Raw genomic sequence first — 12,997 nt, forward strand, 5'->3', positions numbered from 1 at the left:
GTGTGTGTGTTTGTATGGTCAGCTGGCTAGATGTCAGGAGTGACTTAAATGTTTATGCCTCATGTGATCCGAGGTATCTGGGAGTATCATGTGAGACGTTGTTTGCTTTCTTGTTCCTAATTTTAAACGCGAGCCTTTTCTGTGGTGGTTTGTCACTGAGTCTGGAAGCTACTTCGAAACATTCTCCTTGGAGATCTGCAGTTGGAGCTCAAAATTCATTTTCTGGAAACCTTGGTTTATTATGAAGGAAGGCTGATTTATAGAATCAAAAGGATTACAGTTATTTGAGGAAGTTATACCAGTAAAATGTTGTGATAGTTGATGTATATCTGAAGGCATTTGCATTTCAGATAGAAGTAGCAAAAAGTACCAATGGGTGGCTTCTTTGCCACACAAACAATAGCTTTTCCCCGCAGACCCTCCAGTTATGTAGGAATGATCTTTTCTTTTTTTCCCAATGAAATTTAAAGTTCCCCTATTCATGGCTCTTGTTGAATGCTCTTTTCTCTTTGTTTTCTGAGTGGTATTAAGGCAAATCACTTTGCAGGGTTCAATTTGCTTATTGTCTTCTGCTGGGAGCTGTGAGTCAGTCACTAAGGCTCAAGGACAGTGATAGGCAGAGTATGGGTGTATCCTGTACCTACTTACTGTAGTTCCCAGACCTGGAAGAGTCTGTAACCTCTTCTGAACTCTCAAATGGAACTTGTAAATGTGCTTCCTATGAAGTTTAATCAAACAAGAACATATTGAGAAGGAGTTCTACTAGTTTTGTCATGGCAGTTGAGACAAGACAAAACAAAACAAAACAACCCAGCAAAGGATCCTCTAATATTGGAAGTGAATTGGGCTCATCAGTGGATTGGAATGAGTTCTGTTGGGATTACCATCCTTGTGAAAAACGAGACTGTTAGAACTGATAGACCATCAAATCTCATGTTAACACTTTTTTCTGCTGAATATGAAATCTCATTGTATTTCCAAATGTTCAGAAGTCAATTCGTGTATTGCACAACTGCAGATTTGGGAAGCAAGGGTCCTGCTTGAGATCTCTTCCTGGACATCCCGTTTTAACAAGTGCTGATGTGTTTTGCAGAACTTCACTTGCCAGTTATTTTGTGCATTCACGAGGTCAGTCTGTGGGCTTTAAAAGTAAGAACTTTCTGTAATCTTTCCAGCAAAAAGACTTGGAAACTACAGATATTGGTAGACAAGAGGATGCAGGGGAACTTTTTTTGACAGATTACTGTACCCACCAATGCTTTCTGTGTATGGCCTGAAAGCAAAGGGAAATGTGGGTTTTTCTTCTACTGCTTTCAGATTCCATCACAGAAAATCCAGAAAGGTATGTCCTTATCCTGTGGGATTAATCTTCAGTGTGATTTTTTTTTTAACCTGTTACTTATCAAAAAGCCACTAAGTAGTTCTCCAGCCGAAATGTAAATGATTAACACTTGAGTTGTGTGGGGTAGGGACTGAAGATCTTGCGTGTTTCTTGCCATAATCTGAAAAACATCTAAATTTGCATTTTGTTCTCTATAGCTTCATCATGAACCCTCTTCAGCTTGCAGAATATCCTTTAGAAAATAAAACGTGAGTTGTGAATTAGTGATTAGCAGCTTCTCTGTTAATGTGAAAATGTAAACCTGAAAAAACAGAACTTCTTGTTAATTCCTGCTTTATAAACACAGGCATCTCACCTGTGATGAGTCTTTATTTTTTAACTGCAGTATTGTATCTTGGCATAGGTGGAACGTGCCCCTTATCTTTTGTTTAGAGTTACATAAAACGACCACTTCTGAACTTGTTCATTGTCATCCCTTGGGTAAAAATTAATATGTAATGTTTCTCATATTCTGTTCCGAATGGGACACAGGAGCACAGCCTCTGACCTCCAGAAGCTTGAGGATGAAATATCTGAACCAAATTAAACTTGCAGTTAATCGAAGATCACTCCATTAAGTCCAAGTCAGACTCTGTACCATTTCCTGTTTTCAATATTGCAGAGAAATGCATTTTGATTATAATCTTGACCTTCTTCAGTGTGAGTCTTCCTGCTCTGAGCAGAAGTGTGCCTGATTATTTGAGTGCTGTTTGGAAACCCCAGCAAGTTCTTAAAACTCCGATATCCCAGATGTTTGTCCAAGTTTTTTGAAAGGGAATCTTTGCTGGAAGAACTCGATTTTTACCCAAGGAAATGAGATTCCCAGGTAGAACAGAGCGTCACTCTTCTACTTGGTTTTGCATTGAAGCTGGAGACAAAATCAACCTGTTCTGTCCTTGGCAGCTCTGCTGCTGGAACTGGCCAGCCGTGAATGATTGATATAAATAGAATTACATTCTGTACCTTTTCTAACGAAGAGCACTGATACAGCATAGGCAGGAGACTGGACCAAGCTGTTGCCTTATAGTTCCATAAGCAATAACCCAACAGCATTCGGTGAGGTTACAAGACTGAACTCCAGTAAACTCTTTCCAGGGTGTGATGCAATGCTATCATCTCCCTTACTATGCTTTCCAGTATATCAGAGTCCTTGAAATAGGACCTAAAATCAACTGTGGTCAGCTACTGGGTCTTCTAACATTTCACTTAAGGCTGCAGAAATAATACCACTAAAAACCTAATAAGTAGGGGTAGTTAATAAAGAGATCCTGAGGTGCACCTTTTGTGGTGGGGCACCACCAGCAGTGGTTAAAGGTTTTATGAGTGTGATTGTCCAGGTCTATATTTAATCTGAACTTCTGTCCTCTTTCAGTTCTGCAATAAGTTTCTCTAAAAACCTGTCTGGCTTTGCAGCTAAATGAGGTTGTTCCCCTAAAAATATGATCTCTTCTTTAAACCATTGCTAAGTGTCAGTGTTTGATAGAACTGTCTTGGTTAAATAATATACTGAAGGGGGTGGGGAGCAAGTGAATGGGTAGACCTGCAGTAAAAAACCTCAAAATTAAATGTTGACAAGTAAGTAGGATACAGTTCTGCACGCATCAAAACGGTGGAGGGTTGTGGAGCTGAAAGGGGTGGAGGAGCCTTTAAGATGTGCCTAGCTCCTAAAGAGAGACTTTTCAGTTACTGAAGTACCTTTGACTTTCTGCTTCTTGAGGGAAAACATGATTAAATATAACAGAATGTAAGAAGTTTCTCTGGAAACTTGTTGCTGAAACCTGCCAGAGCATTTTTAAACCTTATTTCTAATTTAGAAATAATATTCCTGTCTCCATCCAGTGTTTAAAATAAATAAAGGAAAATAAAACTTCATCAAAGGAGTGCTGGCATTTAGTATATGCCTTAACAGTGCACTGCAGAGAAGGTGGAAAAAAAATAAAATAAAGCTGTTGTTGCATCCAAACCTGAACGTAAAAGATATGAAACTGTTTTTGGATTATTATGGTAGTCAACTAAATCTTGTGTAGCAAAAGTGCAGGCAGAGGTGAAGAGGTGAAAAGAAAAAACAGACATGGAGCTGCTTTCACTTTTCACAATTTTCTACCATCAAGTTGATAGTTTGCAGGCAACTACTTAAAAAGAACAGAAAGAGTTGTAATACTCGGAGGAAAAAGTTATTTCAGAGAGATTCAGTTTGCACTTTAAAACATAAGCGATCTTGATAATGTCTGAAAGCATCTGTTTTTATACCCATGGCCTAACACAACCTCTTCTGCATAGTCTGCTCCTTGAAGTGATGAACTGTTGATCCAGAGTTATGCTACGTGGTGGTTCCTCAGCTGATGTCTTGAAAATCCAAATATTTGCAGTGCAATAATGCGCATGGAGAACTCTGTTCTGATGTAATATCTTTTTATCCAGTTACAAAACTTAATGGTATCTCTGGATGCAGTGATGCTGCATATGAGGGCTACACTATTAAGATGTGTATATGTAAAATGTTACACACTTTAATTCTGTCTCCTTTTTATGCCTTTCAGTTCCAGGGGACTTGGGTAACCAGTTGGAAGCAAAGTTAGATAAGCCATCAGTAGTGCACTATCTCTGCTCTAAGAAGACAGACAGCTATTTCACGCTCTGGCTGAATTTAGAATTGCTTCTGCCTGTCATAATTGACTGCTGGATTGATAACATCAGGTAAGACCAGAAATGCTGCTCTGCGCTGTTATCTCCATTGCTCAGAGTGATGTGCTTTGGACAGAACAGCTGCCTTACGCTTCCTTATCTGATTCAAGACCAGGGAGAGAAATGACTTGACTTCTGGTAGGTAGAGGAACAGGATGGATCAGGAGTTGTGGCTCTTACACCTGAGGTAGCCATTCCTCACTCAGGTTCTCTGCTTCATCCACTTTCTCTCCTACCAGTTACTCAGTGTTGGTTTGGGGCACTTATCGGACCCTTCTGTAGGCTTATGTGAAGCAGAACATTTTCTGCCCCTTTCGATAAGTTACTTCAGTTTTGATGAGGCAAGGGGGAAGGAGGTACATCGGGCAGCTCAGAGGGATGTGAGCTTGCACTTTTGCTGACGGTGTCATTAGAGAGCAGTCCACCAGCAGCTGAGACACATGGGGTCCTTCAAGGGCACTCTGGAAGTCTCTTTCCAGAATTATTTTGGCTTACAACATGGCCTAATTAAAGCTTCCAGACTATGTCATCATTCGGTCTGCTTCATTAATGTTCCTGTAAAAATCACATCAATGTCGCTGTGAAAACAAGAAATAATTAGCTTGTGAAATGTGGAAACATTGTTTTGGCATGATGCTCTTTTCTGTGAGTATACCAGGTTGTTGTGTAGTTGTACCTCAGAGGTTAGAGAGACTTTCAGCGTGTGAAGATTTGAGTATCAATTCAGATTCTAAGACTCCATTTAGGGGTAAAAACTTTCATTCAGAAATGAGAATTGTATTGATGCGGCATTAACAACAAACCAACCTCCCAAAACAACAGTAATAATAATGAAGGAAAAACCTGACCCGGTGCTCCAGATTATTCATATCTCAAATAGATTTGAAAAATATCTACAAAGCACTCAGTGTCTCAATGTGTTTCCTCAGGTACCAATTCCTTAGTCAATAAACATCAAGTCCCTTATACCATATCCAAGTCCCTTATATCATCGAGTCCCTGGTATCAATGTTTTAGTTAAATAGAAATGAATTATTTTTATCTAGGAGAATTTTTCTGATACCAGATTTTAACAGTATCTTATCTTCTACTGCCACGTTTTCACATTCTTGGCAAGTGTCCTCCATTATGTGGCTTGATGCAAAGTGAAATGGTCTAGAACTAAATAAAGTTTATATTCTAAAGCTGAAGTTGAGCCACCACTCTGTATGCTCAGCTTTACAGAGAAGATGTCTCAGATTCTGCATGTAAAGCATTAAATTAATTAAAGAATTGCTTGCCCTGTGCAGCCTCTTAGCCATTAGAGTACTCTCCTTATGTCTGCTTGTTTGATGGGGTTTTCTTTTTAATTCTGGGTAACAGCACTTCAGGTTCTTATTCCTGCACTCAGAATGTCAGATCCAGTGTAGCCGAGAGTTGTCGTGTAGTCATACAGCAGGCTTTGTGGTTTTTATTTTCCCCCAGGCTGGTGTATAATCGCACAAGGAAGATTACAGAACCACCGGATGGAGTGGATATCAGAGTCCCGGGTTTTGGGCAGACGTTTTCCTTGGAATTCCTTGACCCAAGTAAAAGGAGCGTTGGTACGTACGAGCTGTGTCTGAAGTGATTTGTCACTTGTAGGACTTTTCTAGTGTCTTTATAAAAGCCACTGAAATGTGATTTAAAATTACAGATCTGTTTGGAATTAGATTTGTTTTTTTGAAGACAGATACTTCTGGAAAATGAGATGGGTTGAGTAGAAAACTCTGACTGAAGCTTGACAAGCTGAAACAAAATAAAGCCATTTCATCTTAGTTCTAAGATGTTCTTTGGCTTTAGGGGGGAGTTAATGGGCTCGAGGGATACCGTACCACACTCTGTAGTTCCCTGCCCTTCGTCAGTGTCAGAACAATGATAGAATTATATTTGTGCTGCAAAAGATTTCTGCATTAATGAGTTTGCAGGGTTTTTTCACTTGGTGTTTTTGTAGAAGTTATCCTTCAGAAAACACTGCATCTGATAAGGTCTTGTGAGGAGTCGTTAGCTCTGGCTGAAGACTCAACTAATTCAATATTCAGTAATGCACTGAGCTTGATATGCTTCATGGCATAGATTTCTTTTTCTTTTCTGTAGGGAGCAATCCCACAAGGGCAGTAATGTGCTTAATGATCTTCACTAGATGACTCCTATAACTGGAACAGGGCCATATTTAAGATTGCCTGTGTTCACTTCAGGGACTACATGATAAGCACTCGAGACTTACAAACGAGGTTCTGCTCAAAACTTAAATATGACTCTGATACCGAATGGAATCTTTTGAAACTTAATTTTTCAAACTCTTGCCATATGCATTAAACTGTGGTGATACTTACATCCTAGGTAATATGTAACATCTTTCAATGTGTAGCCCGTCTGCAAGTGTTTTGCTGCCACACTTGTTTGATAGATCAGCCAGCTAGTAAGAAGTGTTAGTAGTGGTATTCTCTCACTCTGGGGAACATCGAGCATAACTCGTTTTGTTTAATATGCAGCTTTCTAGATTGTCAGAGATTGAGACTGCAGCTTTGATGTCTGTGTACGTGGTATTGGAGATAATGCCTCCAGAACTTATTTTGGTTTGCGATAGTGTCTGATGGCTGCTTCCAATGCTGATCTCTTCACGGTTGTGTTTCTCTCTTATCTGATGCTACAGGCAGTTACTTTTACATGCTGGTGCAGAGTTTAGTAGACTGGGGCTACAAACGCGATGAAGATGTAAGAGGAGCACCTTATGACTGGCGAAAGGCACCAAGTAAATAACATACTATTACTTGAACAACACTTTGACTCTCCCTGCCAGCAAATAATGTTTTGGGTCCCTTCTTCTATCCCACCTGTACAGTTACACTGAAAACATTAATTTTGACTAGTTCTTTGGGCCTGGCCCAGATGAAAACTCTGTGGTGTGGTTTCTTTTTTTGCTTTAAACAACTTGCTGCCTAAAACCAAAACGACAACAAAAAAGTCACGCTACCAAAATGCATCTCCACAAAATCACCCATCCCTCCCACTTAGTACTGGAGTTTCTAAGCTCTGCGTTATTAATTCCACAGACAGTTTCAGAAAACCTTTTAAAGGATTGTGTTGAAGTTCAGCGTTCACAAATAACTGTGTAACCTGTTTATGTTTACATCAGATGAGAATGGAGAGTATTTTGTAGCCCTTCGCAAGATGATCGAGTCGATGTACGAGCAGTATGGAAGTCCTGTTGTCCTGATTGCCCACAGCATGGGTAATATGTACACCCTCTACTTCCTCAACAATCAGCCTCAGGATTGGAAAGACAAGTACATCAAGGATTATGTGTCACTGGGTGCTCCGTGGGGAGGAGTGGCTAAAACTCTGCGTGTGCTGGCTTCAGGTGGGTAATTGGGGTCTTGCAGTGTATTTTGTCAGTAGTGCAAGGTACAACCTAGACTGGCAACTGTAAGACAGGTTGTGAGCTTAAGGTACTAGAAGTTAAAAATAATTTTTTCTAAGTGGTGACAACTCGACGTTTCAAGCCTTGTGACCACAATGTCATTCTTTATGTTCATGAGTGGACTGTTTTTTATATCCCAAAACCAGAAGCTGTGTCCCCTCTTGACCTCTCCTAACCTCTCTTCAGCAGATTGTGTCATCTGCTGTTTGGCCTGGTGTCTTCTATTTCTGTCACTTCTGCCTCTGGCCCAATTGCTCTCCTTTCAGTATTGCAAAGCTCACAGGGACTCCGGAGCATTCAGAAGTTTCCTTTGATTAAAGATCACACTGCTGCTTGAGGTTAACTTTAAGAGAAACTTGTGGGCTCTGCTTTACCACCTTGTCTACAGCACAGATGCCTGTTGAAAGCTGTAACTCTGCAGAGAAGGAAAGTGAATCTTTGAGACCTTTGAGACCATACTGGAGATATGCCTGAGACTTAAATAATTGAATAAAGCAGCATAATGTATTTCACACAGGGACTGCAAATGACTTATGGAAAAAGTTCACTTACTCCATCATGTGGTACCATAATTATTTCATGTGCTTTGGCATTTAGTTCATGATGTTTCTGGCTAGGTTCTTTTAGCTTGTTTCTAACCTGTTAGCTTTGGATATTACTACTTTCTAAACAAAGCTGACATCAGAAACTGGACTTCATCAAAATGCAGAGCACATAGCAAGTGCCAGCCATGCATGGACAGATCAAAGAATACTTTGCTTAGCAAAGGCATTTGATTCTGAATAGGAGTGCACAGCTCAGTTACTAATTAGAAAACTTAAACTGGATGTTTGTATTGAGTTACACGCTGTTAAATCTATTGCAATGACAGTGTAAAAATTGATTCCCTTTTCCCACAGGCTTTGACAAGTTTCTATGCTACACAAATAGCAGGAAGTGAGCAATTTAATATGACCTTTATAAAATTCCCTAGTCCCAGATTTCTGTTGGATTAAACTTTGGTCCTTCACATCCTGTTTATCCTTTCTAATGCATCTCATCCAAAGTGGCTAACTATACAAATGCATAATGAATAGTTAAATTTCAACTAAAGTGCAGTCATCTTTTAAACTGCATGTCTGTTGTACTAAAGTCTGTATTTTAGAGCAAAAATTTAAGACTCGTGTAGGAAAGTTAAACGGGTGGAACATAACATCAGAACGCATGTTGTTTTTAGACTAGCTCTGACTCCAGTGGCAGTAGTAAGTCACCACCATCAGGCATTAACGCTTGGCTTGGTCTATTAAGAGTTTTGAAGACTGACACTATCAGAGTCTTAGTGTGCAGAAGAATTGTTGAAGAAAAACACTGCACTGCTGCAGGGAAGACAAGGCAAGCCATGAATGAGTTCTTTCTGCTCCCATTCCTGTTTATAATACAGTAATGGCTAGGGACTTCGTGTCAAATCCACAGTTGTGTTAGCAAAGTGGTACACAGGTGGGATTATTTTCTTTAGATTTTTCTGGAATACTTCCTACACCTTATGTGCTTTGCAGGATCAGTCTTTATATTATTACAACTCCAGTGCCAATAAAGTGAGGATGTTCTTCCCACTACAGCAAGCAAAGACACACAAGTTCACTGTGGTGGTCTGGGTTTTTTCTTTATTGCTTTTTGTCAGCTTTTGCTGCTGGCAGTGTCTTCCTTAGAGTTAATATTTTGTTCACTATAAACAAAATATAGTGGCTGCTGAGTGAGGGTGGTCTTGGCCACCATACAGTACTTGTGCATTTCAGAGAAAAGTCAAGGATGTGATAAGCTTTTCATAACAGTTCTGTAAGAGAAGGCTGGAATAGAGTTGGGTTCTGTGTTTGGTTATTCTACTGGAAATAAGTATTTCACACGTTCCTTTCATTGTTCAATTCAGATCTCAGGCTTTCTCTGCTGAAAGCCACCAAGCAGTATTCAGTAGCTTTGTGGTGAGCATGCACAGTTCAGTATTGGTACCACACAGGAATATGAAACAAAGTTTTCTCGGGACCCTTGATTCTTGCTGTGATTTCTTTGAGTTTCTTCTTTATCAGTTTCAGTTATACTAGCAGTGTCTCCATATAGTCCTGAAGATGGCATTAAAGACTCTGCTTTAAGTCTCCTTGCTGAAGCAATAGTGCCACCTGATGGAATTAAAAAATATACTTGGTGTTATTTCAGGAATAGGCATTTTGATTTTGATATTCCAGTCTTTATGGTGTGGTTGACCTGGGTCAGCATGCTGGAAACCACCTGGACCGAACAATGGAAAATCTGGTTCAGCTGCCAAAAGAACTGGCAATGGAAAATAGGACGGGTGTCTGATCAGAAGGTCACCATGAGACTAAACTTGGATCTGACTCGGCAGTAGTGGTAGTAAACACTGTACCTGCCATTTCTTAAGCAGCTTTTAATTTTGTGAATGTAACAAAATGGTTAAACTACGAAGAAAGATGCATGTAAATTATAACTTAGCTGTGTGTATTTGAGCCATCTTTTGAACAAACTGCTAAGAAAACAACGGACTTGATGTCTACAAGAAATTATTGAATTGTCCTGGTCAAACACTAGTTCTGTAATAAGAGTAAGTCTAAATATGGTAAAGTGTAACAATTTTGTGGTTTATTTTGTATTGGATGACTTAAGATATTTATTGATGATAAGCTCTAGATATCCAGATTTATACTGTATTAAGAAAATATAATGCCTTGGAAAAGCTTGGCCAGCTAGAAACTTTTCCCAAGTGTAGTAGTTCCTAACTGGTCTTTCAAGAATTACTGGTTTTGTCTACCTGACCCCCACCACCCCCCGGCAAAGATGTAGTTTAGGTTACCAGAATTGCTAGAAAATATTAGTGCTGCATTAGAGAAAACCAGTGTTGTGAGCACTGCTCTTTTATCAGTCTTGAAATGCTGACTGGAAGCGAAGATGCTACAGTAAATAAACCATACAGTAACTCTTATAGCTATCCTGAATGAAATTCTGCTACTCTGCTTGTTTTAAATCTGCAAACAAAGCCTATCAAGTCTCTTAATGAATTCTTAAATGTGTGTAAGGGCAGTAGTATTTATCTGTTTGTTTAGCAAAAACACCATCTCGATACCAGAATCACTCTAAAACACGTTACCAGAAGAGCATTTAGGTCAGAACTTGCAAATCGGACAAATGTCCTAGACAAATAAACTGATTTTTTACTTGGCTAATATATAAAGAAGGACAGGAACTGCTGGAGAGAGTCCAGCGTAGGGCTACAAAAATGATCAAGGGAGTGGAGCATCTCCCTTCTGAGGAGCGGCTGAGGGAGCTGGGGCTCTTTAGTTTGCAGAAGAGGAGACTGAGGGGAGACCTCATTCATGGTTATAAATATTTAAAGGGTGAGTGTCACGAGGATGGAGCCAGGCTCTTCTCGGTGACAAACAATGATAGTACAAGGGGTAACGGACACAAACTGGAACACAGGAGGTTCCACTTCAATTGGAGAAGAAACTTCTTCTCAGTGAGGGTGACAGAGCCCTGGCCCAGGCTGCCCAGAGAGGTTGTGGAGTCTCCTTCTCTGCAGACATTCAAAACCCACCTGGACGCCTTCCTGTGCAACCTCATCTGGGTGTTCCTGCTCCGGCAGGGGGATTGGACTGGATGAGCTTTGGAGGTCCCTTCCAATCCCTAACGGTCTGGGATTCTGTAATATAGGAAGTATTTTCCCATTTAAAAGGAGATATTGTAATATGATTAGAAAAGGAGCAGTGTTCGTGCTTTGTCATTCATTCATCAACCTGTATTTAAATTTGTAAGTTACTAGAAGTTAGTTTGCTGATGTTGATTATCAAGGCAAACATAAATGAGGAAAAACTTCTCAAACTGTCACTGGAAGCAAAGGGAATAATCTGCATTCATTTTATCACTGAGTGGAAGTAATTGTCACTGGCTGCGATTCATGCGTTGCTTTGTGTATAAGGACATCCTACCTTTTGTTTTTGAAGGTGACAACAACAGGATACCTGTTATCAGCTCTCTCAAGATCAGAGACCAGCAGAGATCAGCGGTTTCCACAAACTGGATGCTCCCCTACAACTACACCTGGCCTCAAGATAAGGTCTTTGTGAGCACACCCACAGCTAACTACACTCTTCGGGACTACCAAAAATTCTACAGGGACATCGATTTTGAAGATGGTTGGCTCATGAGGCAAGACACTGAACCCCTGGTCTACCAGATGACACCACCTGGTGTGCGGATACACTGTCTTTATGGTACTGGTGTGGAAACGCCCGATTCCTTCCACTACGAAAGCTTTCCTGACAAAGAACCCAAGATTATTTACAGCGACGGGGACGGAACAGTAAACCTGCAGAGTGCCTTGCAATGTCAGAAGTGGGTGGACAGGCAAAAACAGGAAGTGGTGATATTTGAGCTTTCAGGAAATGAGCATATTCAAATGCTATCCAATGATACTACTATCTCCTATGTGAAAAAGCTGCTCTTTGATTTGTGATACCTTGTGTTGACGGTTATTTTCCTCACCTGTGATGCCTTCCCTTAAATATGGGAAAATGCCTTTTAATCCCTTGATATTTAGATATTTGAATTATTTATTTTGTGGGTGGGTTGGTTTGTTGTTTTTTTTAAGGCTGTGTTCAAGAAGTTTGGTGTCCTGACTGATCGTTTGTCTCCGATTTTGTGTTTATGATGCTTCATGGTATTTCCACATTCTGCAGATTTGGTCAGATATGCGTTTTGGTGCCTCTGGTGTTGTGTCCAATACTCATACAGACTCATTTGGAGACTGTGCAGCCCCTTGCACATACTACATAGAATCACGGATACCCAAGTTCCCTTGCGTGGTCTTTGCAGGGTTTGGAGTGCAGGGCTAGGAAGGATTGCGATTTCAGATGCCCATAAAACAAGGCAATGATGTTAACAAATTGGGAAGCGCAGTAAACTTTATTTAAAGGGTCTTGCATATCTTGATCTATAGTTCCCATACCTTAGTTTGTAAATGTGCATATCTAGTAGCTGAAGTAGGGAAGACGTCTGCCTGGTACTGTACACTTGTGTCAGAATCCAGCCTTTCTTTTATTACTGCTTTTTGAGGGAGGAAAATATAGATGTGTGAATTACTTGGAGCTTCTTATTAGGAAAGATTAGAAGAAGAAACTGTTTGCTCATCAACTTGTAGAACCTGATTACTTATGGTCTGGAGTTTGAGGAATTCTCGCCTCCTGCTTTATTTATGAGTGAGGGAAAAGCTAAACAGTGGCTGGTGCTTGCAATAACCATAGCTCTGTGGAGTAGCACATCAATCAGAGCTAATTGAACTGAATACTGACAGACCGTCTGTACGGTGCAGAACTGCATTTCTGGGTGAAAAACTATTTCCTGTGGTGGAAATGATAATGGATGGTGGGCATTAACTACAAGTGAATTTCCTGAAATGGGGTGGGGAATGGAAGCCAGCATTATACAGTGTGAAGTATAAAGCT

General features: G+C 40.2%; 1 protein-coding gene across 1 annotated transcript; it reads left to right on the forward strand.

Annotated features, from left to right (window-relative positions):
- Window positions 1-3,921: 3,921 nt before the first annotated feature.
- Window positions 3,922-12,107, forward strand: PLA2G15 (phospholipase A2, group XV; the record flags this gene model as incomplete). Its single annotated transcript, XM_010183079.1, has 5 exons — window positions 3,922-4,078; window positions 5,531-5,649; window positions 6,741-6,839; window positions 7,224-7,448; window positions 11,498-12,107. Coding segments are annotated over 5 exons (1,112 nt in total), but the record flags the coding sequence as incomplete, so codon positions are not given.
- Between the last annotated feature and the right edge of the window lie 890 nt (window positions 12,108-12,997).

The sequence above is a fragment of the Mesitornis unicolor genome, unplaced genomic scaffold (assembly GCF_000695765.1).
Source record: "Mesitornis unicolor isolate BGI_N332 unplaced genomic scaffold, ASM69576v1 scaffold51884, whole genome shotgun sequence".
In the NCBI taxonomy this organism is placed as follows: Eukaryota; Metazoa; Chordata; class Aves; order Mesitornithiformes; family Mesitornithidae; genus Mesitornis; species Mesitornis unicolor.